The sequence below is a fragment of the Ambystoma mexicanum genome, chromosome 9 (genome assembly GCF_040938575.1).
Source record: "Ambystoma mexicanum isolate Mex_15411 chromosome 9, UKY_AmexF1_1, whole genome shotgun sequence".
NCBI classification, from domain to species: domain Eukaryota; kingdom Metazoa; phylum Chordata; class Amphibia; order Caudata; family Ambystomatidae; genus Ambystoma; species Ambystoma mexicanum.
The window spans coordinates 373,203,368-373,231,253 of NC_090931.1; the positions used below are offsets into that span (position 1 = coordinate 373,203,368).

Below are 27,886 nucleotides of genomic sequence, written 5' to 3' on the forward strand. Positions count from 1 at the left end.
CAAACAAAATAACAATCCCACTTTCCCCCCAGCAAACACAAGAGAAAACAGAGTTGACTGTCAATCTGTCTGAATGGCTTTAAAAGTTATCTTAAGAATGGATTGGGCAAAAACACTAATATGGTCAAAATAGCTGAAATTGCTATCAATTTTTATGTGAGCCGCTTTGGATAGTTGCACACCAACACAAGTAATGATTTAATACCAAGAAACAAATTGAAATCTTAAAATCCAGGTTGGAAGCAATCAAAAGCTGTTTTACACGTGTCAGAATTTCCCTAAAACGAAATGTGCAGCAAACTTTTCACTACGCAATAATCGCAATAACGGGAGAACTATATGGATTTGGGATGCGGTTTTAGATGCGATTTAAAGCTGTGGATATTAGCTAAAGGCAGAAGTTTGTTTCTAGCACAAAAGCCGACTATGTTATGGACATTATAGTGGAGGTTGCTTTTTCGAGATAGGCGCAAAAATGGAAAACGGGAATGCGCTTTTAAAATGACAAATGGGATTTCTAACACTAGAGGATGACTATGAACAAAACGAATACCCCACAAGAACACAGCCACTTGATCAAAATGACTGCCTGCCCGGGACTCGCCTTCTTCAGATGAGAAAAGATCAGCACAAAGATAGTTTTAGCAATACTAGTACAGGAGGAAGATAGGAGGGCTAGGATAGAGAGTTTAGACAATTCAAAAATACTCCTAACAATACGGGTTCTGAATACAAGATAGGATAGGTTTAAGATAGGGATTAACTAGACAAGGTACATATGCTAGTGACACCGTTCTATCTCTAGATGCTCACTAGATATGTTTTTAAACGGAACCGTCAGGATTCTGGTCCGTCAAAATTCTGGTCAGGGAATTGGATCTGGTTCTAAGGTAGACAGCTTGGAACATAGGATTGGATATGCAATCAGCAAGGCACTCTGGTCAGGACTGGACTGGACTGTATCTGCCCTTCTTGGTCAAGATGATAATTATTTCAGGCAAGCAGTACAGCGCAGCCCGGCTGTATTTTGATGCTCCCCTTAGGTCTGTGGGGTTTTGGTTCTGGAATTTAAGGCCTAGCTGAAATTGGTTCAGCTATGCAATGGGTTTCTGCTTTGCCAAGTTTCTGGAGTCTGGAGCAAGGAAGATGGAGAGTTCTGCAAAACGGTGGGTGAATCTGTCTGTCCTTTTGAGTGGTGAGCTGTCTCTATTCATGCTATGATAAAGGGGTGTGTGTGCTGGTTTATCCTAAACTCGCCCCTTTGACAGGCGATTGGGTCAGAGTCTCCTCTCTGGCTTGATAGGAGGAGAGAAACAGGGTGTCACCTTTATGATGTGATTTTATGAGGCTGAGGATCCACCCCTAACCACCCCTAACCCCTTGGACACAAAATCTACGTTTGGCACAATCCATATTTACACATGTTCAACCTCTATGACAACCACATATACAGATCACATGTTTTATATAGCAGCTATCCCTCCAATCCCCGTAGCCGTGGGATCTTGGCTGTGCTTTACACAGAATTTTGCCCTTTTCATCCAGAACACAATGTCCAATTCATGAGCAAATTTCTACAATTGTGCGTGTTTACCATGGACATAAGTGTAAAAAGTTTCATACTTTTAGCAGCAATACATTTTGTGTAAAATCAAATTTTCTGCCGTTTCTTTCCAGAAGATGTCACACGATTTTGCCGCCTCTTGAAACGTGCAGCCCAAATTTAGATTCACAAATCTGTTACTTTTATATTTTTCACAATATTACATAGTAAGTTATCAGTCTTTTTAAAATGTGTGCTTTGTCCTTGTTAAGCAACAAATGGTTGTTTAGCTCCACCCCTTTGGTCTCTCTCTGGGAGCCCAGGAGCCATCCCCCTTTGTTTTCTCCTGGCAGAGGCCATTTACGACTGTCTTCGCACTTCGCATTTCCTGAGTAGCAAGTGTTCATTGTTCCCCATTTCCTCTGTAGACCCAGTTCTCTCCAAACCCTATAATTACCGCTTAGGTGTGATTTCCTGCTGGAGAGGAAAAGGCCTCTGTGAGGAAAACTGTTATTCCAGTTTGGTTAGCTTTAACCAGGCTTAAATTTAATTGTTAATTCCGTTGCATTTTCCTTAGCTTAAAACAAACTTCTGATTTCAAAATAGCAGCTAGAATTCTCATTCTAGATTTTAAACCATGGGATCAAACAATTACCACATAGGTTACTCTCAGTAACAGGCCTCTTAGATTGCAAACATTTGATTTCAGTTAATATACATGTTGAAAGCTTAATCAGGCAGGTTCCCGCCAGCTGTCATCCCTGCAGTCCACTGCTGCGCAGAGATTTTGACATCCACAGCCAGGCCACTTTCGGCTGTGGAAATCCCTTTATGCTTTCAGTGTTTCAGGACCTTGCAAGTTCACAATGATTTCTTAAACTAAGTGAATTGTAGCACCCAGCAAGAATTGTGGATGTTTGTGGGTGTTTCGGCATTCTGCATTTTCATCAACAAAGAAAAAAGGAGTTAAAGCAAGATTTTGGGGATGCAGTTAGCAAAGCACTGCTTTTTCCTTCTGTACTCCATTTTCACATGTTGTGGAGCCCAGTGACATATTTCAGAAGTGAGATCTCTGTTCCACCACTGACAAGATGCATGGTAGATTGGGCAGCCATCTTTTTGTGTTGCAAAGCGCGATTTCCAGAGGTTTTGGCGCGCACAAGTGTTTTGCGGCCATTTTGTGATTTCTGGCACCATCATAGCACAGTGATGCCGCATGGCAGAGTAAAAAGTGGGTTAAAATATCCCACAGGACTCCCAGGGATTATATAGCAAGCACTGCCTTCAGTCGCAGAAGTCAGTAAGAACAGACTGTAGGAAAGCAGCATGAAAAGAGCAGACTGCAGTGAATGCTGTCACTTAACTCCACTTTGCTTCACTTATGCACTTTGTCGCTCAGTCCCTCTGTACCAGCCAACACCAATCTGCTGCTGAGAGCCGAAGCTCGACTAGGCTTACTGCGCACCAGTACCAGAGGACCAGGGCTCCAGAGATTTTGGGTCTCACTCCGGCCACCAGCCGCAACTGCTCCCCTCTCGCTCACCAACACTGGCCGAGGATCTTAGAGGAAAGGAACTCTAGCCGTGCTTGCACCATGAGCACAACACAGCAATGTAATATGGTTGCGTGATTTAATGGAGTTAGGCTTTCCTCCAACTTTTTTGGCATCTACTTTTTACTCTTGCAGTACACTGCACCCTGTACAGTGTTGCTGGTAGTTCTCAGAGCTTCCATTTTTGTTTTTTTACCTATGATAATACTCTGTTACTATAGCAGGGGGATACTTTTTATCCTACTTGTGTTTTATTTTGGTGAGATCAGAACGAGGCACCTTAAGCGGCATACTGAGGGGAACATTGTCTCCCTTTTCTTGCTTTTCCAGTAATTTTTCGTTACTGTTCCATGTTCATCTGACAGGCTGGTAGCAGTGTTGCTTTTTGAACTACTTTTTGTGGACTTATATCGCAGACTGTCTTCCCAGCTGCGGTAAGGGACACAAGGTACGCCGATTTCCTAAAATGGTGACTGTACTTTTCTAAGCCCTGTTCAAAATGACTTGGCACTTCTTGGGTCTTCTTCTACCTGCCTGGGTGGGGGAGGTTTTCATGGATCTTTTGTCTTTGGTGTGCTTCCCTTGGAAAGCCTGCCAAGATTCTCTTGAGTGCCTGAAAGGACAGGAAGCAGGGGAGGTGACAGAAACTCCCCTGTTCTCTGTCCTGCATTGTGCCTGCCTAGAATCAGTTTTTACTGGGAGTCTGGCTGTCCCCCATTGGACAGTCACCCCCCAATTTTGAATGGATGCATGTCTGGTGATCAGTGGGTTCAGCCAGCTTTCCTGCATAAAAGGAGAGGGTCATGGAGCTGAAACTCAGAGTTGAACTGAAGATCCAAAGAAGAATTTTCAGAAGAACCTCCGCAGCAACTTCCAGCGACTGCCAGAGCCGTTGAGTGACCGCTGCCGACCCGACATGGAATTCTGACTGACAGGGAAGATCTCTTAAAGACGACTTCCTCCCGTAGACTGGTGGGCCTAACCAGTCCCAGGACCACCTCAATTTTGCGCCATCCCAGGAAGAACTATGATCTTCTTGGCCTGCAAACTCTCACTACCCTGGGACCTGTTCCAGTTTGAGGTGCAACATCTTGTGATGAGCAGTTTCAGCTGAAAGCTTGTGGGCATTATTCGGGGCCTGCAGTAACTCTTTCCTGCTCTTAAACATCCCTTCAGCCAAGTCTGCAACTGCCTGATTCCGCCAAAGTTCCTTCTTCAGCCGCCAAGAAACCCGAACCGGGGGTCTGCTGTCAGTTCCCCTCGGGGACCGCCTGCTGCAGCGGCTACTTCACATATAGGTACTGTCCCGCTCCTAGGCACTTACCTGGGGCCTCCTCTGTTGTTCTTGTGTTCCTGTGGGCTGCATTCAGCTGCTTCTTACCCCTCCAGGGTCTGCCTGCAGTCCCATTGGGTTGGACAACCCATTGGGCTCACTTCTGCCTTAGGACGTTGGTCCTGTGGCCTTGCTGCAAGGGAAATCACAATTCCCTTGTTTGGAGAAACTTACTTACAAACTTGAGGAGTGCCTGGACTCTGTCTTCTGGAACATTGTACTCTGCTTTCCTGCCTTTCCTTCAGTAGCCCTTGGTCACTGGTGCCCCAGTGTCTCTTCTGACTTTGTGACTCACGTAAGCCATTGTTGAACTGCCTAAGTTAGGCCAAGCTAAAGTATTTCAGTTCCTAACCAAGTTTGCTTACCTGCTCCAGATGTTTCACTGTTCTTGCTGTGTTACTCTTTTCTTATTCTAAACGTATGGCCTACTGAGACTAATGATACTGTTGATTCTCTTATGGCCTACTGTGGATAGGACTTACCTGATTTACTGCTAAATCCTTAGTGTATATAAAATAAATGCTTATTTTTATATAACTTCCTAGTGCGTCAGTGTTTCTTTGAACCAAGTGTATGCTCAGAGGTCTGTGTGCCTAACTACAGCCCTTCTCCCCTCCTAGACTAAGGGCCTCATCATAAGTTGGGTGGTATCCTCGCGGTAAATGCGCCGGGATACGTCCAACGCTATTAGCGTGACAGCAATAAGCGCCGGATTCCAAGTTGCAGGGGGCCGGGAAGACCTCATTCCCATTGGGTCTGCTGGACCCAATGGGACATTTTGGGCGTTATTACCGTGGCACAATTTTCCCTGCAGTAATAGTGCTGCAAATGGACAGAAACTCACCAGATTTACATCCAGCTCAAAGCTGGAGGTAAAGCTGGGCGACGTTCCGTCCAACTCATAGTTGGGCATAGCGGTAATGCAGCGGTAATAGCGTTACCGCTGCATTTTTACTGCTCTGCCAAACTTATGATGAGGCCCAAGGCCTGGCTGCTCAGCCATAGCTATCAAACCTTTGGGTAGTTCAGGCTAAACCTAAGGAATGTAACCATTTTCACTAAAGGTGGGCTTTCTAAAGTCTTGTCCCAAACAGGACATTACCAAAAATCCCTAACACTCACTTAACCAAAGTGTGTGCTCCCAAGCAAATAATTTCATCTCACTATGATTTATCTGACATAAGTACTTTGCCCGCTCCTACAAAAAGCCTCAGCCATGATATTGCCCCATATATAATGTTGGGTGACCATACATATTTTGGACATCACAAAATGTATTTGCCACTTGTCTCACTCCTGGCAACTTATTTTCATGAAAATTCCCATGATCGACCTCTAGTATCAAAGACTTATTCTGTGACGTCATTTTCTGTGATGACACTACATATGTAAATATGGGGCCCTGAACATCTTGGGCCGCCTGGTGCCTGGCAAATCCTAGAGCCGACCCTGTCTGGGACTTGCAGGTAAAATAACCCAGAGAGCCGTAGGTTGCAGGCCCCTGTCTGACCCTTTTGGGTCATAGTTTTCCAGTGCTTTAAGTGGGATAAGAAATCGAGAGGGGGTTCCAATGCGTTGTGAGGCGATATTTGGGGTCAATGCCTAAAAAGGGTCTTGCACAGCCTCAAATCTCACGTAGCTTATAAAGCTTTAAAAGAGGAGTGGTCTGTGTAGTTAAAGGAGTGACCTAACAGAGCCATTCGAGTTTACATATGTGCAGTGAAAGGGCAACAATTCTGGTTTAGAAGATGTATTTAAATATGGTTAATGTGTGCAAACATTTTGACCAAAATAAATATATTCTAATATGAAACAGAACATCAAATCAAAAGGGGTCAGTACACCATGCAATCCCACAGTTCTTCTGAAAGGAATCCCTTATTCGTACATGCTAATTAAAGTGTGACGCAAAAATCGAACCATGTATTCTCTTATAATGTCCCTTTACTGTTTGAAACGTACCTAATGTCCCATTTCTTTAACTGATGTCGTGATTCTAAGCATGACTAAATGTGACATCTACTAGCAAAGAGCAGTATTTCCACTAATATTTTTAAATAAATGTGGTGAGGGGGGTCAGTTCGCAGAGCCCTGTCTCAAGAACAATATTTGGAGACTGCAGCCCCGGCTATCACTGGCCCACTTAAAGCCCTGTGTTTTTTTCATTAAAAACAGAATCCTTCTACGTTGATCTTACCGCGGCTTCTTGTCTGCCTAACTCACACCACCGGTTCGCCATCCCGTCACAGGGCACATTTGGAATGCACTGTGTTGCTTTCAAAATGCTAAAAATGCAATGTTTCTTTTTCAGACAAGAGGTTGAGAAGATGTCGCACATATTTTGTGGAACACTTGACCGAAGCTGTGTTGAGGAATCTGCTTGACGACCTGGAGGAAAGGCATATTTGCAATGATGCAGAGGTGGAAACCGTGGTGCAAGGCAATCGCGTGCATCGAGAGCAGGCACGGGCACTGATTGACATGGTGATTAAAAAGGGACGCATTGCCAGCGAGATCCTCTTGGACTGCATCCGGGAGAGAGACTCGTGCCTCGGGGCAGGAATGCAAGACGTGCTAGATGCAGAAGGTAAGGACTACGGCGAGCCCCGCACAGGACAGCACGTTGCCGCTTAGTACACGCACATGAATGCAGCCCTGTAGGTTTAAAAAGAGAAATGAGACCGTTGTGCAAATAAAACATTATGACGGTGAAGGTCCCTTTGAAAAGAGATCGCTGGCTTGATGTGGCCAGGCGGGAGGTAAGGAATGCAATTAAGAAGATGTATGCAGCGCATTTGATTTCAATCCGGTTAGCGCTAGTTCTCTCCCACACGTACTCCCCCTTTCTCTCTCGCTCTCTCTCTGCTCTGCTCTGTGTGTCACTATATGTTTCTATCTCGTGTTCTCTCTCTGCTCTCTGTGTCACTCTCTTGCTCGCTCTCTCTCTAACTCCCTCTGCTCTCTGTCTCTGTCTCTCTCTGCTCTCTGTGTCACTCTGTCTCTTGCTCGCTCTCTCTCTCTCCCCCTCTGCTCTGTGTGTGTGTGTGTGTCTCTCTCTCTGCTCTCTGTGTCACTCTATGTCTCTATCTCACTCTCTCTCCCTGCCTCTGCTCTCTGTGTCACTCTATGTCTCTATCTCACTCTCTCCCCTGCCTCTGCCCTCTGTGTCACTCGATGGGCCTCATTACGACCCAGGCGGAAAACCATGGTGCCGGTAACTTACCGTCTCCGCCATGGAGAAAGGGGGAATTACCACCCAATTACAAGGTTGGCGGGGCGTTAATTCCCCCTTCCTCCAGGGCCCTTCCCCATTCCAATTTTTGCCCCATAGGGCTCAATGGGAATGGGGAAGGCGCTAAGTACGGTACCGCAGATTGCGGTACCGTACTTAGCACCAAGGTCCCTTTGCGGGTCCCTACTTTAACGGCTGGTATAGACCAGCCGTTAAGGTCGGGTCCCGCAAAGAGACCTCGTAATCAGGCGCTAATGGGTTTACGGCGCCACAGCCTTTTACGGCGCCGTTAACCCTTTAGCGCCAGGGTCGTAATGAGGCCCTATGTCTCTTGCTCTCTCTCTCTCTCTCTCTCTCTCTCTCTCTCTCTCTCTCTCTCTCTCTGTCTCTCTCTCTGCCTCCCTCTGCTCTGTGTGTGTGTCTCTCTCTCTCTCTCAGGGAGAATGTTGTTGTTGGGTGCAGGTTTGCTGGTGCCACCCCAGCTATTGCTGAAAGGCGCAAGCAAAACCAGACTATAAACAGAGATATCTGGAAGTCGGAGGCTTCTGTGCTTTATATGGTAATGAGAAGTCTGAGAACATCAGCACTAGAGGCCTCCTCTGAGGTGGGTGTCCCGCAGGAATGTCGCCATCACACTGAGGGTGAATTATCCCTATGAGGGTGACACGCATAAGTTCTACCGGGAGCTGGGCTTCTGATAGAGCATGTGAGGGACCGGGTGACCAGGCCACTGGGTCTAGAACTGCGCCTGTTATTTTTGTTGTTGCTGCTGCTTAAATCGGTGAGTACATAATACACACTGGCTTGATGTTCATTTCATTTTTCACAGAAGTTACCCACACATGACAGTGTTTGTACGCATGAACTACACTCACTGGAAAAGCCTCATGATCTGGATGTGAGGATCAAATGACAGTATCCTCTCGCACTCCATTCTAATTTCTGGAAATGTTATTTCCTCTTCCCAAAACAGAGAGCCGCTCAGAATTTAAAAAGATAAGAGACTGAGTGGGAGAGACAAGTGCACAACATGCCAAGTACCCAAAAAATGCCAGCCACAACTTTTCCTCGAAGTACCCAGAAATGGGACACTTACGCAATGCTCTGTGGAGATGTTGGTCAGAGATATTTGCTTAAGCTTTTCCCTCCGACTCCGCAACACAAGAGTAGGACGCATACTATTATACGAACATGGGTGAGACAAGTGTGGCATTCACACCTTCTACGCATGGCAGTCAACGTCCTATCAAATTGATCCCAATGTAGGCATTTCTAAGACAGCAATATCCGCAATGAACACATCCAAATCCGCAAATACTAAGTTTACCAGCCTGGCTCCTGAGGTCATCGAAGTTGGCCAGTGAACCTCCTGTCAAGGTGCATGACAATTCTAAGGGAAGTATATGAGCCTAACACCCCCACATGCTATTACAACAAGTGGAAAAGGTGTATTATTTGGTGTAAAAAACATCATGTCAATCCTGTGCATCGTACCCCAAGAGATTTGGTCATGTACCTAATGTTCCTCCTTGACTCAGTGCTGGTATTCAATTCTCTTAGTGTACATTTAGCAGTAGTAGCAGCTTACATGACATACCAACCAACAATGTCTTGGTGGCTGGTGCCTGTCGGTGGAGCCTTCATGGCAGGGTTCAAATGCATATGTGTACTGGTTGTACAGCCGACTCCAAGCTGGGGTTTAAACATGGTACCACAGAGACTTAAGATTCCACTGTTTGGAACCATTGACAAGAACACACTAAAATCTTCCTTATGAAGAAGCCTTTGTGGTCACAATCACCTCCATAAGAAGGCTTAGTAAGTTACAGGCACTGTCAGTCAGGGAACCTTTTGAACGAATAGACAAGAGCAAAGTGGTATTTATATAATACTTCCTAGTTTTTCAACAACATTTATGTTGTAATTTCTTGTCAACAAGGCTATTAAACCTCTTACTTTCTTTCAAAGACCATAATCTAGAGATGCAAATCATTGCACTCATTAGATGTGAGAAGGGCTGCAATGTTCTAGATGGACAGAGCAAAGCAAAGGGAAAAGACGTTGCAGTGTTTCATATCTTTCCATGCAGACCAGAAAGGCAGTCCTGTCACCAAAACCAGCATTGCAACTTGAATTGTAAGATGCATTCGGGATTTCTACTGTTAGCTCACAGGACACTAAAGGCAACCTAAAGGGCACACTTGACCAGAGGGAAAGGAGTCACATTCAACTTCATTGCCAATATTCCGCTTGACAGTATTTGCATGGTGGCAACATGGAGCACAGTGCATACTTTTACTAAACACTACTGTAGATACACAAACAAGGGCTGATTCACAAGAGGAACAAGTGGTTCTCAGAAACTTGTTTTCTGCTATGCTTTCAGCTAACACACTGACACAAGCAAAATCTGTCTACTGTATGCAAACCATGTGAATCTAAACAGATTCCCAAGCCCCACAATATAAATGTTACTTTCCCAGTAATAGCCTTTCTGATGCTTGTGTCTGTTAAGAGTTGCATTCGCCCCACCCGACCTCCCTGTGCAGGTATAGCACAAAACACAGAGCTTGTGTATTTGCACGACCTGCTCTGAGCTCAACACACTTACAGAAGAAACAGTCTGTGGGCATAGACAAGATGGGTATTTTAGGAAACTGTACACACAGGAGAGGAACAGTATGACTAGAACGTCCTTGTCGAAGTCTACTGTTACTTTTAGAGAAAACAACTTGTAGCACTCCAGACCAACAACTAGATGGCGGAATATGCAAAGAATGCGACTCTAAACCAGCTGTGTCAAACTCCATCAGACAGGGGCTGGTTTGAATTCAAATAAACCTCTCATGGGCCACATTGTTGGGCCTATGAAAATGAACAGCATACTAATACACAATTTCTCCCCAGATTAGTGCATGAGAATAAGCGAAGTGAACAGGGAAGTGAACACGACTGAAATGACTCAGAGGGACGTCAACCCTAATGTTTTGTTTAAAACAATAAACTCATATTGAGCTTTAAACAGAACATCTTTCAGAACCAATTAAATAAGCAAACATATGATTTAAAATCATTTATGTAGGGGGGCACATGAAATATTGCAATACGTTGGATGCCAGGTTGCCAACAGTGCACAGGATCCCTTCACTGCAGCATGGGTGTGCCCTTCAGAAAATTGTGTGCCTCACAGAAACAATGAATGCACATTAGACATATTTGTGGCATGCCATCGATGAAGCAGTGCCTAATACAGTGGCCACCACCACGAAGGGGAAACAAAAGTCAGTATAAATATCACTAGTTTAAAATATTGACAGATTTAGAAGAGTTATAGCTCAAATTCCAGCTTTAGTTTAATGGTGTACATAGACCCCATAAGAAACATGGGCTAGTAGTTTCATTCTGATTGTAGATTCATCATTGTTTCACATATTGAACCGCTGGTGGCAGCAGTCGCTTTTCTTTTACTTTGGTAACTTCATACTGAGCCGTACCTCGTTTACCACGTCTGGCTCCTGACTGTGACTAGTGTCCAACATGGCCGTGCTACAAAGTCTTTTGTTTGTCCCTTTGGCCATTTTGTCCCTTTGCCTTCTCCCTGCCTTTCCAAGACCGGGATTTCCTTATTTGGGCATGCATTTGCCCACGAAAGCTGCGTCTTTCATGGGCTACTGGAGGTCACATGTGTGGGTGCCCAGGAAGTGGGCTAGGACTGTCGGGTCCCAATCCACACTACTGGTGCCAGATTGTCTGGTGTTCATGCGAGCACAAGGACCCCAGTGGTCCCTTAAGGACCACTGCTTGTGTGCACGTATGGAGCAGATCTTGCCACTGGTGGGTTGGGTGCGTGTATTCACCTGACTCTGGATAAAAGAGAGGGTCCTCCATTCGTTCCTCAGATCAGAAGAAGGAGCCAAGTATCCTGAGGAGCCCAGCAGGACCAGGAAGGTCCAGAGACGCACTGGAAGAGGTCTGGCAACCGAATCCCGTGGCTGTCCCGGTGGATCCCTGCTTGGCGCACAATCTCAAAATGCCTGCAAAGGTGCTTTGAACCCTTGGAGTGTTGGGACCAATCACTCTCGACGCCTCCTGGTAACCCTGCAAAAAAGCCTGTTTAGAAGTGTTCCTGGGCCATCCAGTGGGCTGTCCAGCTCGTCAAGTGGGCTATCCAGCTCAAACCCAGGTTACTGCCCGGAGTGTTGCCGTCTCGAGTTTCGCCCCAATATTTGGGGAGACCTAGCTTGTGCAACAAGGCGCCCTTCCTCCGGATTTCGTCGTCCCAGCAACTTTGGGTAGCGTGATGGAAGGCTGCGTCATACCACGAACGCTGAGTCCCCTTTCGTCACTGTGGCACTGTGACAGTCGCTGAAGATGGTTTTCCTTCATTCCTTCCAGTGCCTTGAGGGCTGCTGCATTGGTGTTTTCTCTTTAAACCTACCAGAATCAAGACTGCAGCTCCTGTGACATACCAGACCCGCATCCGCACACGCAGTGTCTTTCCATCTGGAACCCAAATGAAGGCCAGGAAATCGCATCTTCTGGGATATCACCTCCAGACCTGCCAAGTCTGGACCAAAACCGAGCTAAGGGTGGTGAGTAGTTAAATCACTTCCCCGTGGCCCTTTGTTCATCCAACCATCTTTACGCATTGTGGGCTAGTTTTGGTCTCCTTGTTGGCTTGTGTAGTACTTACCACCTAAAACCCTCCGGAAGTCGGGAACAGCTTTGCTCACTGTAACAGATCCTCACCTGACTCTTGGAACCCGTTTCACCTCTTCAGAATTCTTCTCCTAACTTTTTCCTGCCTCACAAGAACTGTGTTTGGACCTTTACGCATGCACGCACGCCTTTACGCGTGCATAAGGCTCCATTCATGGTAGGGCTGGACTCCTAAAGTTAGTATTGTTACATCTGAAGTCTGTTGGTGCTCCTAAAGTTATTTGCCCTTTTCCTTAGCAAGTACTGGCAAAGTTATTAACTTTCTCGCACTGACTCCAGTAATTGTATTAATATTTGACCAGCATCTCTCGGCCCGTTTCCTCTTCCATCCCCTTTGGTGAGAAATTTAGGGATGAGGTTCGGAGATTCCCTCTCTATGACAGAGCAGGTTGGTGCAATTTGTAAATCTGGCCATTTCAAGCTGCGCACCTTGAGGAAGGTTGTTCCGTTTATTCCCTGCAATCTTCATGCCCCAGTGGTAGCCGCACTTGTTCTTAGTACAGCAGATTACTGTAATTCGCTGTATTACAGACAACCACGTTATCTAATAAATCACCTCCAATTGCTCCAGAATGCGGCGGCCAGAGCAATCTTGCACCACTCCCCGTGAGCACATATGTCACCGATTCTGAGACAGTTGCACTGCCTTCCGATTGAGAAACAGATTTTGTTTAAAACAATGGGCTTGGTACATCGAGCCTTCTATAAGTTAGGAGCTGAGTACTTTCAGGAAAAATGTGTCCATTATGTTCCCTCTCGCCCCCTGCGCTCTCAGACTGCTCTCTTGCTATCACTACCGCTTGTTCTATGGTCACGAATTGGTGGCCGTGCCTTCACTGTAATAGCCGCAAGGGCGTGGAATCAGCTGCACTGGGCTCTCCGAGCTACCTCCAACCATCTCGCCTTTCGGCGCTCTCTGAAGACCCTCCTTTTCTAGGCTGCCTCTTTGCAATTCTTCCTAATCTCGACTGTTTAGCGCCAAGGAGCCCTTGGGCGTATGTGCACTGTATAAATACATATAACTCAACATAACATAACATTACATAGTGTGTTGTTTGAGTGGTATTTTACTAAGTGCATTTCATTATTCATTGTGTGATGACTAGGCCTATAATACATAGTATATATTTTGTATACTACTGTCTAATTGTAATTCTTGGTGTTTCGTGTGTGTGCTCATTGTGGACCCCTGATCAACATCACTCCTCCAGAAACTTAGCCTTAACTGCTCTCCAAGCTACAGTGAATTGGTCTGGCTAACTTCCCAGAAGTGTCCCCTGTTCACCTGACAATGGTGGCCTCCTAAACATCTGCCCAACAGGTAGAATTTAGAAATCCATTCGAACAATGCTTTTCAAGACATTTTTGTTTACCTTGTGCATGCTCTACTAGTCAATCATAATCTGCCTCTGAGAGCTTCTGCTGCCGACCTACTTCCAAGTTGATTAGCCGGAGCATTGGGCAAAACATGACATATCTTTAAACCTATTTCAATCCAAAAGCTGCAGTTGTAGTCTACTGCTTTCTCAGATCAGTCTGTGCAGGCAAGGGCAGGATCTGATTTAGAGCAGTGAGGAGCCAACCACTGTAACAGATCCTCCTGCTCCATTACAAACCCAACATAAGCCAAACACTGTCCTTCAAGCCTATTTCCAAAATGGAAGAACAATAAAGATGACCAAATGTGTCAACAAGGGAAATAGCATTACATTAAAGGGGGGATGTGCAAAGGGTCACAGACAACAAACTAATTGCAAGGATCTCCGACCCACAGAATTAAGTAATTGTGAATGTGAACAATCCCTCGATGACAAAATCTAGGCACACCTTAAAAAACAAGGGTGATGTCTGGCTTCTAGACAAACTAAGATGAACCACCTTAAGATCACATGTCTGTAGGATTGAAATCAAAGAATCAGCTCCAACTACTGATTGCATTTGGATTGGTTAAGCAAATAGAACTTCCCACAGTTCTTAAACCTCAACAAACAATTGGCTTTGAAACTTTCATATTTGAAAATTGTCTTGAACTAATACTATTGTTTGGCATCAGACTATTCAAATTGGAGTTGAAGAAAACAGAAAAGATGACAATGTTATGGCTCTTTTATAGACAATGAAATAATCAATACCATGATAGAGCGAGAGGGCTTGGTTTGGTCATCAAGCGAATGCCTTGATTTCCCACTGTATGCCTCTGGGGAATTCAATTTCAAGTTTACCCAACCCTTGGCCCTCACCCCAGCCTTCGATCCATCCCTCAAATTACTCCCTTACCCAAGAAGAAAATTCTCTTGGCAATAATTATCAACGACTGATTCACTTGAACTTAAAATGCCTCTACCCACTGTTGTCCCTCTGTTTGCCATGCATTCCCTTTCATTTATTCGGTGTAGTCACTTATGCCCTCCCTCTTTATAAATCCTGCCCATTTTTATTCCCCTCCCTCGGTATTTATTTAATTAATTGTTCACTTTTGTAGACGCGTCTCTTATATCACTGCTAGTTTTACATCCCCCTACTGTATCAATTCTTTCAACTTGCTTACAAGTGTGTACATTCACATGCTTTCTGTCCTTATATGTTTTGCACCAACCCTGTTTTGTTTTTGTACGAATACGGTAGACAAGAGCTGTGTTGGGCCGAATGTGTTTAATCAAACGAATCCTCATTTTAGCCTTGACTTATATAATTTTCATCCTCAGGCACTGATCCAATATGGTTGGAGCTGGAACAGTAGGTGTTCAAACCCTGTCAATCATCATAGCATAGATTTTGTATTAGTCATTAAACTATTCCCTTCAATGCTTAACCTTAAACCTAACTACCATCATCATAGTTAATACAGGGTAAAGTATACCCAAACATGGGCTACAAATGATATCTTAGTGGGATTTTTCTTGTTACTATTGAAGTTAGATCAGAATAGTCTGTAGATATATTGCTAAAATGTAGACATGGTTTACTTCTTAATAGTATTGGAGTAGAAGTCATACATTGAGCTATCTGTTTCTGACAAGAAATTCTTGGGTTAGTGAAGTTGCATAACTGTGTCCTATGTCTCAATGTCTCATATGTCTGAATATATCTCATATCTCTCAAATGTCTATTGACGACATCACATCTTAGCTCTTGTGTTTTCACTATTTGGTTTTATATCACATTGCTGCATCATATTCTGCTGGTCTTTTTGCATATTTCCAATTATGAGAAATAGTCATGGATTCAATATTATTCGCAACACATATACATTTCTGTTTAAGGATGGTAGTATAGTTATTGCAGCCCAATAGAACAAAATAGGTTTTTAGTTTTATACGGTTGTCTATTGTTCTGCATATAGAGTTCTTTTCCACATTCACAGAGGGTCCACAACTGGATTGAATTGGATTAAAACTAATTTTAGTTTTAATCTAATATTCCCTCAAAATTCCAAACTACATTGCAGGCCTGAGAACAGTACAGCAAGATAAAGGAGTTACAATCATCAACTTCTAATCTCTATCAAAGACCCTGAAAAACAAGGCAGGTCTCCCACCTAGCCCAATGTGTATTGTATGCACTGCAACATGCATGCATTGACATTTTAGTATTTGGGGCTTATTCAGCCTGAAGAACTATGGCCTGTTATGGCCGGCGTATCTCAAAGCCAACGACTCACGTTTCATTATTAAACAACAGAAATGGCAAAGGATTAGGTTAAATTGAAGCAATGGTGTGGGGAATCAGACTAACCCAAGCAAACTAAGATTCCTAGAGCACCATTGTTCGTCAGTCGTTCCCTTTCACCCTTAGTCTCTGCCAAATGGTGAGCAAAAGGCACTCATTCTCTTGTGGTTTAAGTGCTGGAACACTTCTTTCTGCTTTTCTGGTTGGGTGCTTGGCTTTCATAGTAGTTATCAGGACATCTTTCTTCTCCCGATGTGGGACTGGCACCCTGTTCCTGGGGCTTTGGATCACCAGACTTTACTGGTTTTCATCAAAGGTCATGGTAGGCCCTGACATTCTCAGTCTTAACCCCGTAGATGCTGATCACAGATCCTGCCATAATCTCTCCAAGAACCTGGCACTCAACCACCCGTTAGCTTATTGCCCCTTGTCTGGTGGAACATCATCCATCTTATCTATCGTCCCTTCCTCATGTTTGTTCTGTTCCTCCTTTAATTCCTCACCTGTCTCCTTCCTCCTTTCTTCCTTGATGCCTTCACAGGCCTGAAAACCATTCATTTCAAGATCAAAAGTACTGAAAACCCTAAACTCAAACAGGTCGAGCATTCTACAATTATTTCCGCCATTTGTTTGGCAATTCCAGCCCTACTGTTTCGTCCATAACTAGGCATATGCGCACCCATTGCCTTTGTACTTTGCTCATTCTGCTGATTTTCCTAGATTACTTGAAATAAAGTCTCAAGGGTATTCTTGAGGTCATGGAGGAATGCATTATCCTTCTTATACATGAGCCCCCTCTTTGATATTCCTGTGTTCTCTTTTTTTTTTTTTGCAGCTGGACACAACCTTCTATAAGGAGCCCTGTGGACAATGTTTTTACGTTGAGTATCCAGACTCCTGCCATTCCTGAGTGTTCAACATGGCACCTCACTAAGAAAGCCAAACTTGATGCATAGGATGTGTTGACCTAATGCTTTGTTGTCACTGAAAACTCCTCCAGCTGCAATAATGCCCTCAATGGTTAAATGCCAAACTACCTCATGAGATATGACATTTTTCTGGCCTTTGTTGTTAACGCATTCATTACCATATAACAAAATTAAAGAAAGATACTTAATACTAGTCAATCTTGTGTCTTTAATCAAATTGAGACTTTCCTTTGCACAATCCAGGCTACTCACGATTATTGGACAAGTTCTTTTACAATGTTATCACACCTTAACAATTGATGTTGGTCCACACCTGAATGAGTGAAGTGTAGAAGGAAGGAGAATGGATGTAACCTGTTAATGATAAAAGAGTAAGGCTGAAACTGAAAAAAGGAATGTTCAGAAGTCAGCGTGCCTTGAGGGAAAGATGCGAGGCTACTGAGAGTAGTTATTGTCAGCAACAGTGGCTTTGCCTTATCGCTTGCTTCTATAAACTGTAGTACCAGAGAACTTTCAAACAGGTTGATACAGTTCTGCTCTGCAAGAGTTGATGCACTGAGGCTACTGGTAGTCATAGCCCTCTAAGTCTTACTTGCCCAGTGGAGTATATAATGTAAAAGGGCTTAAAGAAAGCATCATGGATTGTCTTGGTGCAGAGAGATTGCCAGATGACAGTAATATTACTTCAGCAGAGCAATATTATGACCAATAAATATAAAGGTTTCATTGACTATGTAAGTTAGTAATTTAATCAAGGAAGGTTGATTGGTGTGATCTTCTTGGAATTCAAGAAGGTCTTTGACAGTGTTGCATATCAAAGCCCCATTTCCAACATATGTAATCTTAGTGCAGGGCTCGTATCGGAAGTAGGAGGGTGGCCAGTGGTATGCCACATAGAAGTACTAGAGCCTGTCCTTTCCAATGCTTACATGAGTGTATTTATAAAGCAGTTGGAAGCCCACATTGCAAATGACACTAGGAGCTGCTAAATTATGTATATTCTGCCAAAGGTGGAACTTCCCGTAGGTATTTAAGAAAACATGAAGATTAGTGGTAACTAAGATTTAAAACTATCAGATGTAAATTCAAGGATTCAAGGATTTGGAAAAGAAAACATGGAGTAACTGTACAAGATGGTGGAGACTTACTGGAGGATTTCTCACATACAACAGATCTTGGTGTTATCTGATCCATAAACTCAGAGCCTTCACACTCTGTGATAAGGCAGCATGGAGAGCCAGGGCAATGATGAAAATCTGAGTCTGAGGTATAGCCAACAGAAACAAACTGACGGTGGGTTATGTCTGTTTGCATCAATTACATTCATAGGGCAGCCCTTTTGCTAATGGGTGTCCTCAGTAAGAGGGCTGTCTAGGTTTGAAGGCATCTCCTAAAGGGTCACTACATCAGGCACAGACCAGAGGAGAGCTATCAAAATGGGACGTTATCTGCAGCAGAAATCTATCCCTCTTACTGCCTGTAATCTTGGTCTTCATCTTGACACCAACCTATCTTTTACCTATTACATTTCTATCACATCACGCTCCTGTCGATTCCATCTCTTTAACATTCGTAAAGTTAGGGCTTTCCTTACCTTTAACGCCACTAAACTTTTAATATCTTCTCTAATTTGTTCACGATTATTCTTTTTTCATTTTCTTTTTAATTTGCATTTGGTTTATTAGAAACCTTTACAAAATACACAAACAAAGAAGAAGACATTTAAAACATAAGCAAATAAAACGTCTACCAATTTCACAACTTGGAAAGACATAAAACATGTAAAAAATGTGACATCTAATTCTTTACCCTTTACTCAATCTAGTACCAGGTGTTAGTTTGCTTACTACCTCTAAGCCAAACAAATTGCATGATTTTATGAATGCTGCAACAGCCACTGTTCTGAGGTTCTCACCGTATTGAGCAGTTCTTTTCCGCAAAACCTTTACATCATACAACCCTCTCAACTTTGTTTTATTCCTAAAGTAGATATTTCTTTGTCGGTTTAAGGCCTCACATTCCATAAATAAATGCAGAATTGGTTCTGTCGACCCTTTCACTTTACAGAGTCAGCATGGATAGTTGCAGCTATTGTTCCGCGCCTTACCAAAATCTCCCGTCGGGAATAAATTCCAACAAAGTTTCGTAATAAGTGATGGAAAATACCGATTTGAGAATTGCTTTACATAAGGTGCAATCACACTTCTAAGTTTGTGTTCGTGGGACAGATGACTAAGAGAAGGGTACCTATGGAACGAGTTGGTGGTATTCGTCCAATCCCATTATTCGATTATCCAATCTCATAGCACGATTATTCTATTGTTCTGCACTTATCTTTGGCCTCTGTGTCTCTCGTTAGACTTCTTTAAAGTCTGTCTTCAATTCCACCATTCGTCTCTTGTTTTCTGTACCTATTCATGATTCTATCCCTACCTCTTCAGCCTCTCTTCGTTGGCTACCTTTTCACTCTTGACTGAAATTCCATTTTCTCTGTATTGTATTCAAGTTCCTCCATGGTTTTGCTCCTATCTATCTTTAATCCCTTGCTTCTTTCTATGTCCCCTACTGTGTTCTTTGCTCCCAGTCCAATTTTGTATTAGCTGAATGTTGTCCTCCTTGTGCATCTTCATGTTGTCGCTCTTTTTCTTTGCTTGCTCCTGTATACTGGAATGCTCCCCCTCTTTCTGTACGGTCTTCTCCCTCTTTCTCTACAGTCAATTGATTCTTATCATACTTTCCGTGTTTCTCTGAAAACCTTTTTACTTCAATTGTAATTGGGTACTTTAATTAAGTTTGTGACTGAAGGTGTTTATCTGTTGTATATTGTATTATAAACTACCCCATTATTGTACTGTAAATTGGCATCTGTACAGCACCTTGCCTCAAGGAGCTATATAAATGACAAGTAAAATAGAAATACAAATTATCGAAAGAGATGCAAAGTCCCACATTTACATAGCCTGGAATGGAGCAATATAGCTGCAATATGGTAGACACATTTCAATCCTCAGGTATGGGAAGGCAGTTGAGAAGGTGAGTCTATTCTAGTAGAGTTGTAGCTCTTGACGAAGGGGTTATGATGTAACACTTTTCAGGTGAAGTCCAGTCTTCACAATAAAGCTTCATATATGCACAGAGAACCATTTTCCAGTTGGAGTGTTGGGTAAAAACACGATTAAAAAAGGTTTGAAAATTACCTTGGAGGAGCATTTGGGAGCACTCATTGTAATGAGAGATGATGGTGTTGCCTCAGATTGGAAGTGGGTGATTGAGATGGTTCTGGTAGTCCCTATCAATGCACTACATTCCTGAACACAAGTGCAGTCAGGCACACTTGCAAGAATGCATCATTCCTGGAAGCCCAAGTCTAGCCCACCACAGTGGGTGGAATGATTGATTACCTTTGATTAGGATGTGTGCTAATCTAGGCAAAGCAAGAACGGGTGACTTACAACTGTGAACCGTGAACACACGCCCAGGCAAGAAGACAGGTGGAAGTAACACATTCAATCCCAGCTCGGCACAGCAGGTTAGGAACACCTTTCACATAGGAACATAATGCCAACTAGACATAGCACTAGGAACCCATGAAACCTGTGATCATATACAAGGCCGGTACAAGGGGGCAAAATGAACACGCTATACCTGGGGCAGTGGTGCAGCCAAGCACATAAGTTGGGAGGAATGCATTAAACTAGGGAAAACGCATGCACCGAAACATGACCATTAGGGAGAATAAAACAATGCACCTGAAACAGCTCTGTAGATTGGTGCAATAGATAAAAGGAGCACTTTACACCTGGAAAAACAACCTCATCCTGGCACAATGGTGGAGATCAACACAGGCCATTCCTATCACAAACTAGTTGTATTATCCTCCCCAATGCCCTAATACTATCAAAACTAGATTATTGCAACACCCTTTACTTGGGAGCCAATAAATACATCACTAATAAAATCCAGTCATTGCAAAATAACGGCCTTAGAACGACCCTGAAATTACCTACCAGAGGACATGTATGAAATATGAGAAGAGATCACCATTGGCTAAAAATAAGTGACAGGATCCTTCTTAAAACAGTTTCACTAACTTTCAAGTGCCTTAATAACGCAGCTCCTTCTTACCTTATGGAGAGTAGTATAGAATAGTCAGAAGAACATCGACTCGCCCCTCGAGAGCAGCTAACTCCCACTGCCTTCAGGTACCTAGATTTAGGCTAAAAAAACAGGTGGAAATAGTTTCCTGGTAAAAGCATCCCAGTACTGGAATGCACTCCCACTTGATCTTAGAATGGACCAGCCCTACTACAGTTTTAGACGCAACACTCTTAACTGGCTACGATCCAACAACCAGTATGACTAACCATCATGCACTAGCCCCTTAACCTTATCCTGTACTTGCTTGCACCTCTGTACTTGATCCCGCACTGTATTTTATTTTATTCTGATTCTTGTATTCTTGTATGTATGAACTTCAGTTGACCCTCTGATTATGCAATGTATCTATGTACCTTACCTTACCCTCTCTACTATGTAACTAAGCTTTAAGTATACTTTGTACTCTGTTGCGCCCAGTTACCTAAGGGTTCGGTGCACACTACAAATTAATAAACAAACAAACATCACATATGAAACCAAACCCATCCAAGCACAGCCAGCGATTTCAGGCCTTTTCTTGGTTGCATTGTAGAAGGGCCTTAGCTCCCAGTCGGTGACATTAAAGTCCTCTGGGCACTAAACAGGAACGTCGCGTGACAGTTCTTAGGGTTATTTCCCATAGAAATCTGCACCCTCCTTTAGGACCTCTTTGGTAAGTGAGTCGCTTCAGGATTTTGAGGTACTTTCTTCTTTACACTTAACTTGAGCTCTGTACTCGGATTCATTATGGCCCCATTCCTCTTATGGAGTTGGACAATTCAGCTTTTATGGCCTGGGTCCTGATTGGATCTCCATTAGGGGTATACTAAGTTCTTGTGAATGCCTCTTCCAGAGTTATACCTTTGCACTCATTACCAATAGTCACTCGCCCACCCGCATGGTCACCTCTGTTTTATCTCAGAATGGCCATTAGCACCGTCGTCTGGGGTTGTGTTAGTTGATGATGCTGGACACACAACCTTTTCTGACAGTCCTTTTCCCTTCCTGATAACCTCTCTGTTCTTCGCACATGTAAGGAAGGCATGGTATCAAAAGTACAACAGACAGTATAGTTCAAGGGTGTTTATTGAACTTTGCATGGGTTGGAAAAAACGCCTATCTAAACCTAATTCTAACAATGGATGCAAGCTACGACCATCCAATAAAAGAAAACGCTGTCCTAGTCAAGTCCAGTCAAATCAAGAATGCCCTATACTAAGAAACCTATTGCCAAATCCCCTACTCTAAAGAACAAAATGTGTGTGGGATGTTGCAATGTGTAAAAATAGTGTGAAATAAACAAAAAGGTCCAGAAAACATGGTAGTTCAGGACTGCTGAACTGTAACTCCCCCTTCCCCACGTTTCAGCACGTGAAAAGACGGAACAATATAGCACCTGGAGCACACTCTGACTTGTTTGGCACGAGGAGGCAGTCTCTAAGGCACACCAGGACCTTTCAGCATAGCGTCCTTTTTGCATCGTACCAAGTCTCTCTTGTGTTGAAATGCCTTAGTCTATATATAACAATTTAAACCATTTTACGTTCTCTTCTCTCGGTCTTCCTCAGCCGGGCTCAGACCTCTTTCTTCTTCTCAATAGATCCCCCTCTGTCAGGCTCAGACCATGTGTTTCAAATAATGCTTCACATTCGTATTTTCTCTTATCAGGACAGACTTTCCTTTTCTCAGAATGCACAATAGATCCCCCCACTGTCGGGCAGGGGAGGATCTATCTTTCTCTCAGGCTCAGACCATGTGTTTCAAAGAATGCTTCACACAACCTCTTTTATCTTATCAGGAGAGACTCCCCTCGATCGGGCGCAAGCCTGCGTTCTTTGTTTTGCTAAGGTTATAAGTTCGAAGACTTTTGATTGTGCATGGTTTCCGTCTAACCCATGCAGGACCACTTAGACACTTTCACATCTCAATGCTTTAACATTTTTCCAGGATACTCCTTCCAGAGACATTTGAATGGGCACACACGGGTGCCGGACCACTCTGTCACAATGTATCTCTCCTATTTTAGTTTCAAAGGATCACTTCCTTTCGCCTCTGGCTTTCATCTGCTTTCATCCACTACATAACATTTCAATTTATCAGGTTATCGCTGCTCACAACCTTAATTTCAATGCCAACCGGTATGGCAATGTTGCCTCCAACTCACCGGCTGCACTGAGCTGCTTGGTCAGCATCTTTTTCTCTTGAACCAAGGACGATACTTCGGTGGCCGCAGCTCCTCCCTGCTTTGTCTTATCACGCAGGAGGGTCTTGGCCAGTCTGCACCTGTAGGATGGCAATTCTCCAGCTGTTAACCGACTGTTCAGTTTTGACCGATCACAGGGGGACAGGGTCAGGGGCTTCTCCCTGCTGGTTGCCCCGTCTTGACCTGTTCATCTTCTGCCTTCATCCAGTCACCAGCATAACAATCCTGCTCCGTTATGCTTTTTGCCTTGCTCATAGTGTGCTCTCATGCTCCGCCTTTTATCCATGTGGGGAAAGGTAACAGGATTCCAGGTGACAGGTAATTGACTGACTCTGCCTGACCCTGAGATTGGGACATGTTGCATGGAATGGTTGGGTGTGAGTCTTTCTTCCCACAGAGTGCTCAGCCCGAGTAGTAGTGTTTGTGTAGGAAAGGGGGGGGGGCGGGAGTAAGGTTCCCAGATAGCATATGGGATGGCAAGGGGAAAAAGGAAAATAGGGAAGGGGATACTGCGTCTCTCCATTGGGTGCTCCACTCTCACTCCCCAAGGACCCCTCATCCAGGTGACCCTCCCGCGCTGGTCCACCCCCAGGAACCGGATCCAAAAGCGATGGCTGTGTCCTGGCCACCTGGATGACAGATCCCAAGGGATCAGTCCGTGAGACACCCTTTGGTTTCTCACACACAGTTTTATTCATTATCCGAACCATGTGTTCACCTGGGATTTCCTAATCTGCAAGTGCTTTTGTGTCAGCACTGGTCCCTGACTACCCCAGGCCCTCCTTAAACAGCTGCAAGATGCTCTGTCTCAGCCCCTTTGTGATTGTATGGTACTTGTGTATGCAGCAGGCATCCTCCCCTGTATAGGGGTAGTATATTCTGATTTGTTTTCAGAATAGCATCACAAGGTCATGGAAATGGAAATGATGCACTATAGAAATTTCATGTCACATAACATAATGTATTCCTATCAAGATGTTGCCCGCCCAAGATTAAGGATTCTTCTCTCCCACCCCTCTACCTACTGCCCACCTTTCACCCTTAAACTCTTCTTCTATGATCCCAATCTGCTACACAAAACACTCCCAGCTAATGACGCTGCAATCATAATTAGCGACTTCAATCTCTCCAATATCACTACAGCCCCACTACTTCTTGTCTGCATCTTCTCAGACCAATCACTAGTCACTCACCTCCATAATTGTCTGATCGGTACCCCAGGGAACTCCCTGTATCTCAAATTCCTATCCTGTAGTCTTGACTTATCTGCACTCACTGTTGATCCTTTACCTTCCATTCCGACCACTCACTCAACTACTTCACCATCTCTGCTGACCCCCACTCTCGCTGCTCCCTCCCTCCCGCATCCATCATCAAACAAAAATGGAAGCCAGAACTCATGCTCCCCTATCATGACCCACTCAAAATCTCCCAGCAAGCTCTCTTTCCTTCACCTACCCACTCTATCAAACATATCTACACTAAGTTTAATACCACACTGTTCACCCCCTTTAATGATCACTAACCTGCCTGCTCCTTCACACTTTCCTGCCCGTTGCACAACAAGGGATCTCAGCAGCCATCCCAAACAAGGCTTCTTACACCACTGACATAAAGAGCACTTCCCCACTCTTCATAAAGCCTACAAAGACTCTCTTGTTACCCTCACAACTGCTGTTGACTCTGCTAAATCCTCTTATTTCACAGCTCACATATCCTCTGCACCTTCAAAAACAATTCATGACTCTATGGGCCAAAGCCCTAACACGAATGGCCCTATATCCTCCTCGCTCTTTCTCTGCTGATGACTTTACATTCTATTTTTCTCCTATAAAATAATCAAAATACATGACACTCTGTCCACTCTTTTATCTCTCCGATCACATCCATCCTTCCCTCGTCTCCAACCCCCCCACATATTTTTCTCACTATCCCACTCTTCTCCAACCCCATCTACTGTACTCTTACCCATCCTTTGCTATGAGAACCCATGCTGCGCTCCAATCAATCTCTTTGGACACAAACTCTTTGGAGTGACCATGGAGCAGGAACTTGAAATGGAGCAGGTTCATATGTTTCAAATTCTGTTGGTTGCAGCAAGATGTTGCTGGCCCAATTGTGGAAGAGTCTGCGACTGCCTACAGAGAAGGAATGGGTCGCCAAGATCCGTGCTATATATGATATGGAATATCTAACACACCTTTTGGCTGAATCTGGGTTTAATATTATCGAAAGTGCCTGGCTCCCTTTCTTTGAAATATATGGGAGGTAGAACTGATGGGGCAGAGGAAAGGGAAAGGGGCTCTGGAGGAAAAGGACAAATACTTTACGGGGAGGTGATGTGGTTGGACTGGGGATATGATATGATATGATATGTTATTTATAACGCGCTTAATATCCAGATGTATCTAAGCACTGACCCGGGGATCGAACCTGTGGCGCTTCGTGTCGTCTTGCTTCTAAGGCAAGCACGTTGCCCCTGAGCTATCCTCCCAAGACTAGGTGGAGACTGTTGGAGAGAAATCTATTCACCCTGGGTTCAGGCATACCAAGGAGGAAGACCCAGAATTGGATAAGAGATATCATTCAAGGTCCACTTGGGGATAAGGTTGAGAATCCATGGCATGAGGGGAGGGGGTAGGTGAGGAGGGGTGGTAATGTTGGCACTGCAAAGGAAATGTATTGATGTGTTGCTATAACTAAAATGCCAATAAAATTTGATTTTCCCCAAAATAATCTGCTCATGAAGATGGAAGAAGGTGCCATTGTATCAACCAGGCACATCTGTAATGCTGTATACAAGCAAGGATGGACTGGCCTATAGGGAACTGTGGAGATTTCCCTATAGGCCTCTACACACTAGGCTTCTTTTGTGTAGTTAATTTTTTTTCTCCAAATTTTCTCATAGGAACTTGCTAAAATATTTAATATGGGGCCACTGAACATTATTACCAGGGCCTCTTTTGGTTCCCAGTCCACCTCTGTCTACATGGAACCTACAACTGTCAGGCACCTTGAAATTCCGACTCATCAGATTTAATGCAAATGAGACTGTGAAAAGACCTGTAGCAGCCGATTAACTCTTCCTAAGTACCAACATGTACACCCTATCAATAAACCTTGTTGCAACTATTCCACTCTGCAACCCTAAAGGATGATGTGCACCAGACCCACCAATCAGTACCTATGTGAGCTAAGTACTGATTGGTGGGTCTGGTGCACATCATCCTTTAGGATGGGGAAGCGCCTGCGTGGGTCCGCCCACGCATCTGATAATTAAGAAGAAGAAGAAGAAGCACCAAAGCTCTTTGGGACTCGGCTTTGAGTATTATATTGGGCCTAAGAGGTGGTTTGATGACAGACTGCCCTCTTTAAGGAAGGCAAGGTATCAAAGTAAGACAGACACACGTGATCACAGTTCAAGGGTGTTTATTAAAACTGTAAAAATGAGTGAGATAAATGACCTAATCTAAACCTAAATCTAAGATAATAATAATACCATCCAGGTGGAGTCTAGTCAAATAAAAAGGGCCTATACTAAAAATTCTATTGCCAGTCCTTACCACTATGCTACGAGATAGTGTGGGATAATGTTCACAAGAAAAGTAAGAAGTGTTCATAAAATGATGAGTCAGGATGTTATGGCCGCAGGTCTCCCTTCCCCACGTTTTTATCACGAGACAAGGCAGGACTCTTGAGCACAGCGCACTCTAGGGCTTCTCCGGCACAAGGTTACAGTTCCCTTTTCTCAATATCAGGACCTTCCGTGTACAAGTTTTTTTCATGCAAAGTCTCTTGCTTCAGAGGGCCTGATATGCCATCAACAACAATATGCTCCAATCCTTCTCTCAACGTTAGCCTCCCTCAGTCAGGCTCAGACCAACCACTTACTGTGGCCATCCCTCAGTCGGGTTCACACTTGTCATCACAATGTTCACAGGTGTATTACTGCTCACCCTCAGTTGGGTTTGCATTTGCCGAAATAGACAGTTTACTTAGTTTTCTCACAATGCAGGATTCACTTCCCTTGGCTTTCTCCTGGCATCCCCCTGTCGGGTTTACATTGGGTTTACATTGCCATTTTAACACAGTTCAAAAGAAAGTCATTCTAGACCCCTTAGCTTCTTCTCTTGCCGAATCCGGGCCTCCAGTCAGGCTTTCTGTTAAGCCCCCAGTCAGACTTCACACAGTTTTATCACCACAATGTTCTCTGATGGGTTACTGTTTACCCTAATTTGCAGGTCTCCCTCAGTCGGGTTCATACTTGCCCCATTTACATTGCCCCATTTACACAGTTCACTTTGTTAAGCTTTCTCTAGGCATCCCTCAGTCGGGTTCACATTTTCCTCCACAATGTGCCAAAGACTTTCGACTGTACGAGGGGTTTGGTTTGACCCTCGTATGACCACTTTGACACATCCCGTCGGCCTCCCCTAGGGCCCCTTGGTACTTGTAGTTTCTACAACAACGAAGACCTTCAACTGTGCACGGGGTTCAACATAACCCGCAGCAGGACCACTTCGGTTTCCCAGTTCCGTACATTCTCCTTGTTCAGGAGCGGGGTATTAG

General features: G+C 44.1%; 1 protein-coding gene across 6 annotated transcripts in view; it reads left to right on the forward strand.

Annotated features, from left to right (window-relative positions):
- The window catches only part of LOC138488086 (caspase-5-like), a 504,964-nt gene that overhangs the window by 299,713 nt on the left and 177,365 nt on the right, over positions 1-27,886 (forward strand). For all 6 annotated transcript variants that reach the window (XM_069614835.1, XM_069614833.1, XM_069614834.1 and 3 more), the window contains one exon: positions 6,740-7,015. In XM_069614835.1, coding sequence (XP_069470936.1) covers positions 6,910-7,015 — 106 coding nt within the window. In that variant the 5' untranslated portion in view covers positions 6,740-6,909. The remainder of the gene's footprint in view (positions 1-6,739; positions 7,016-27,886) is intronic.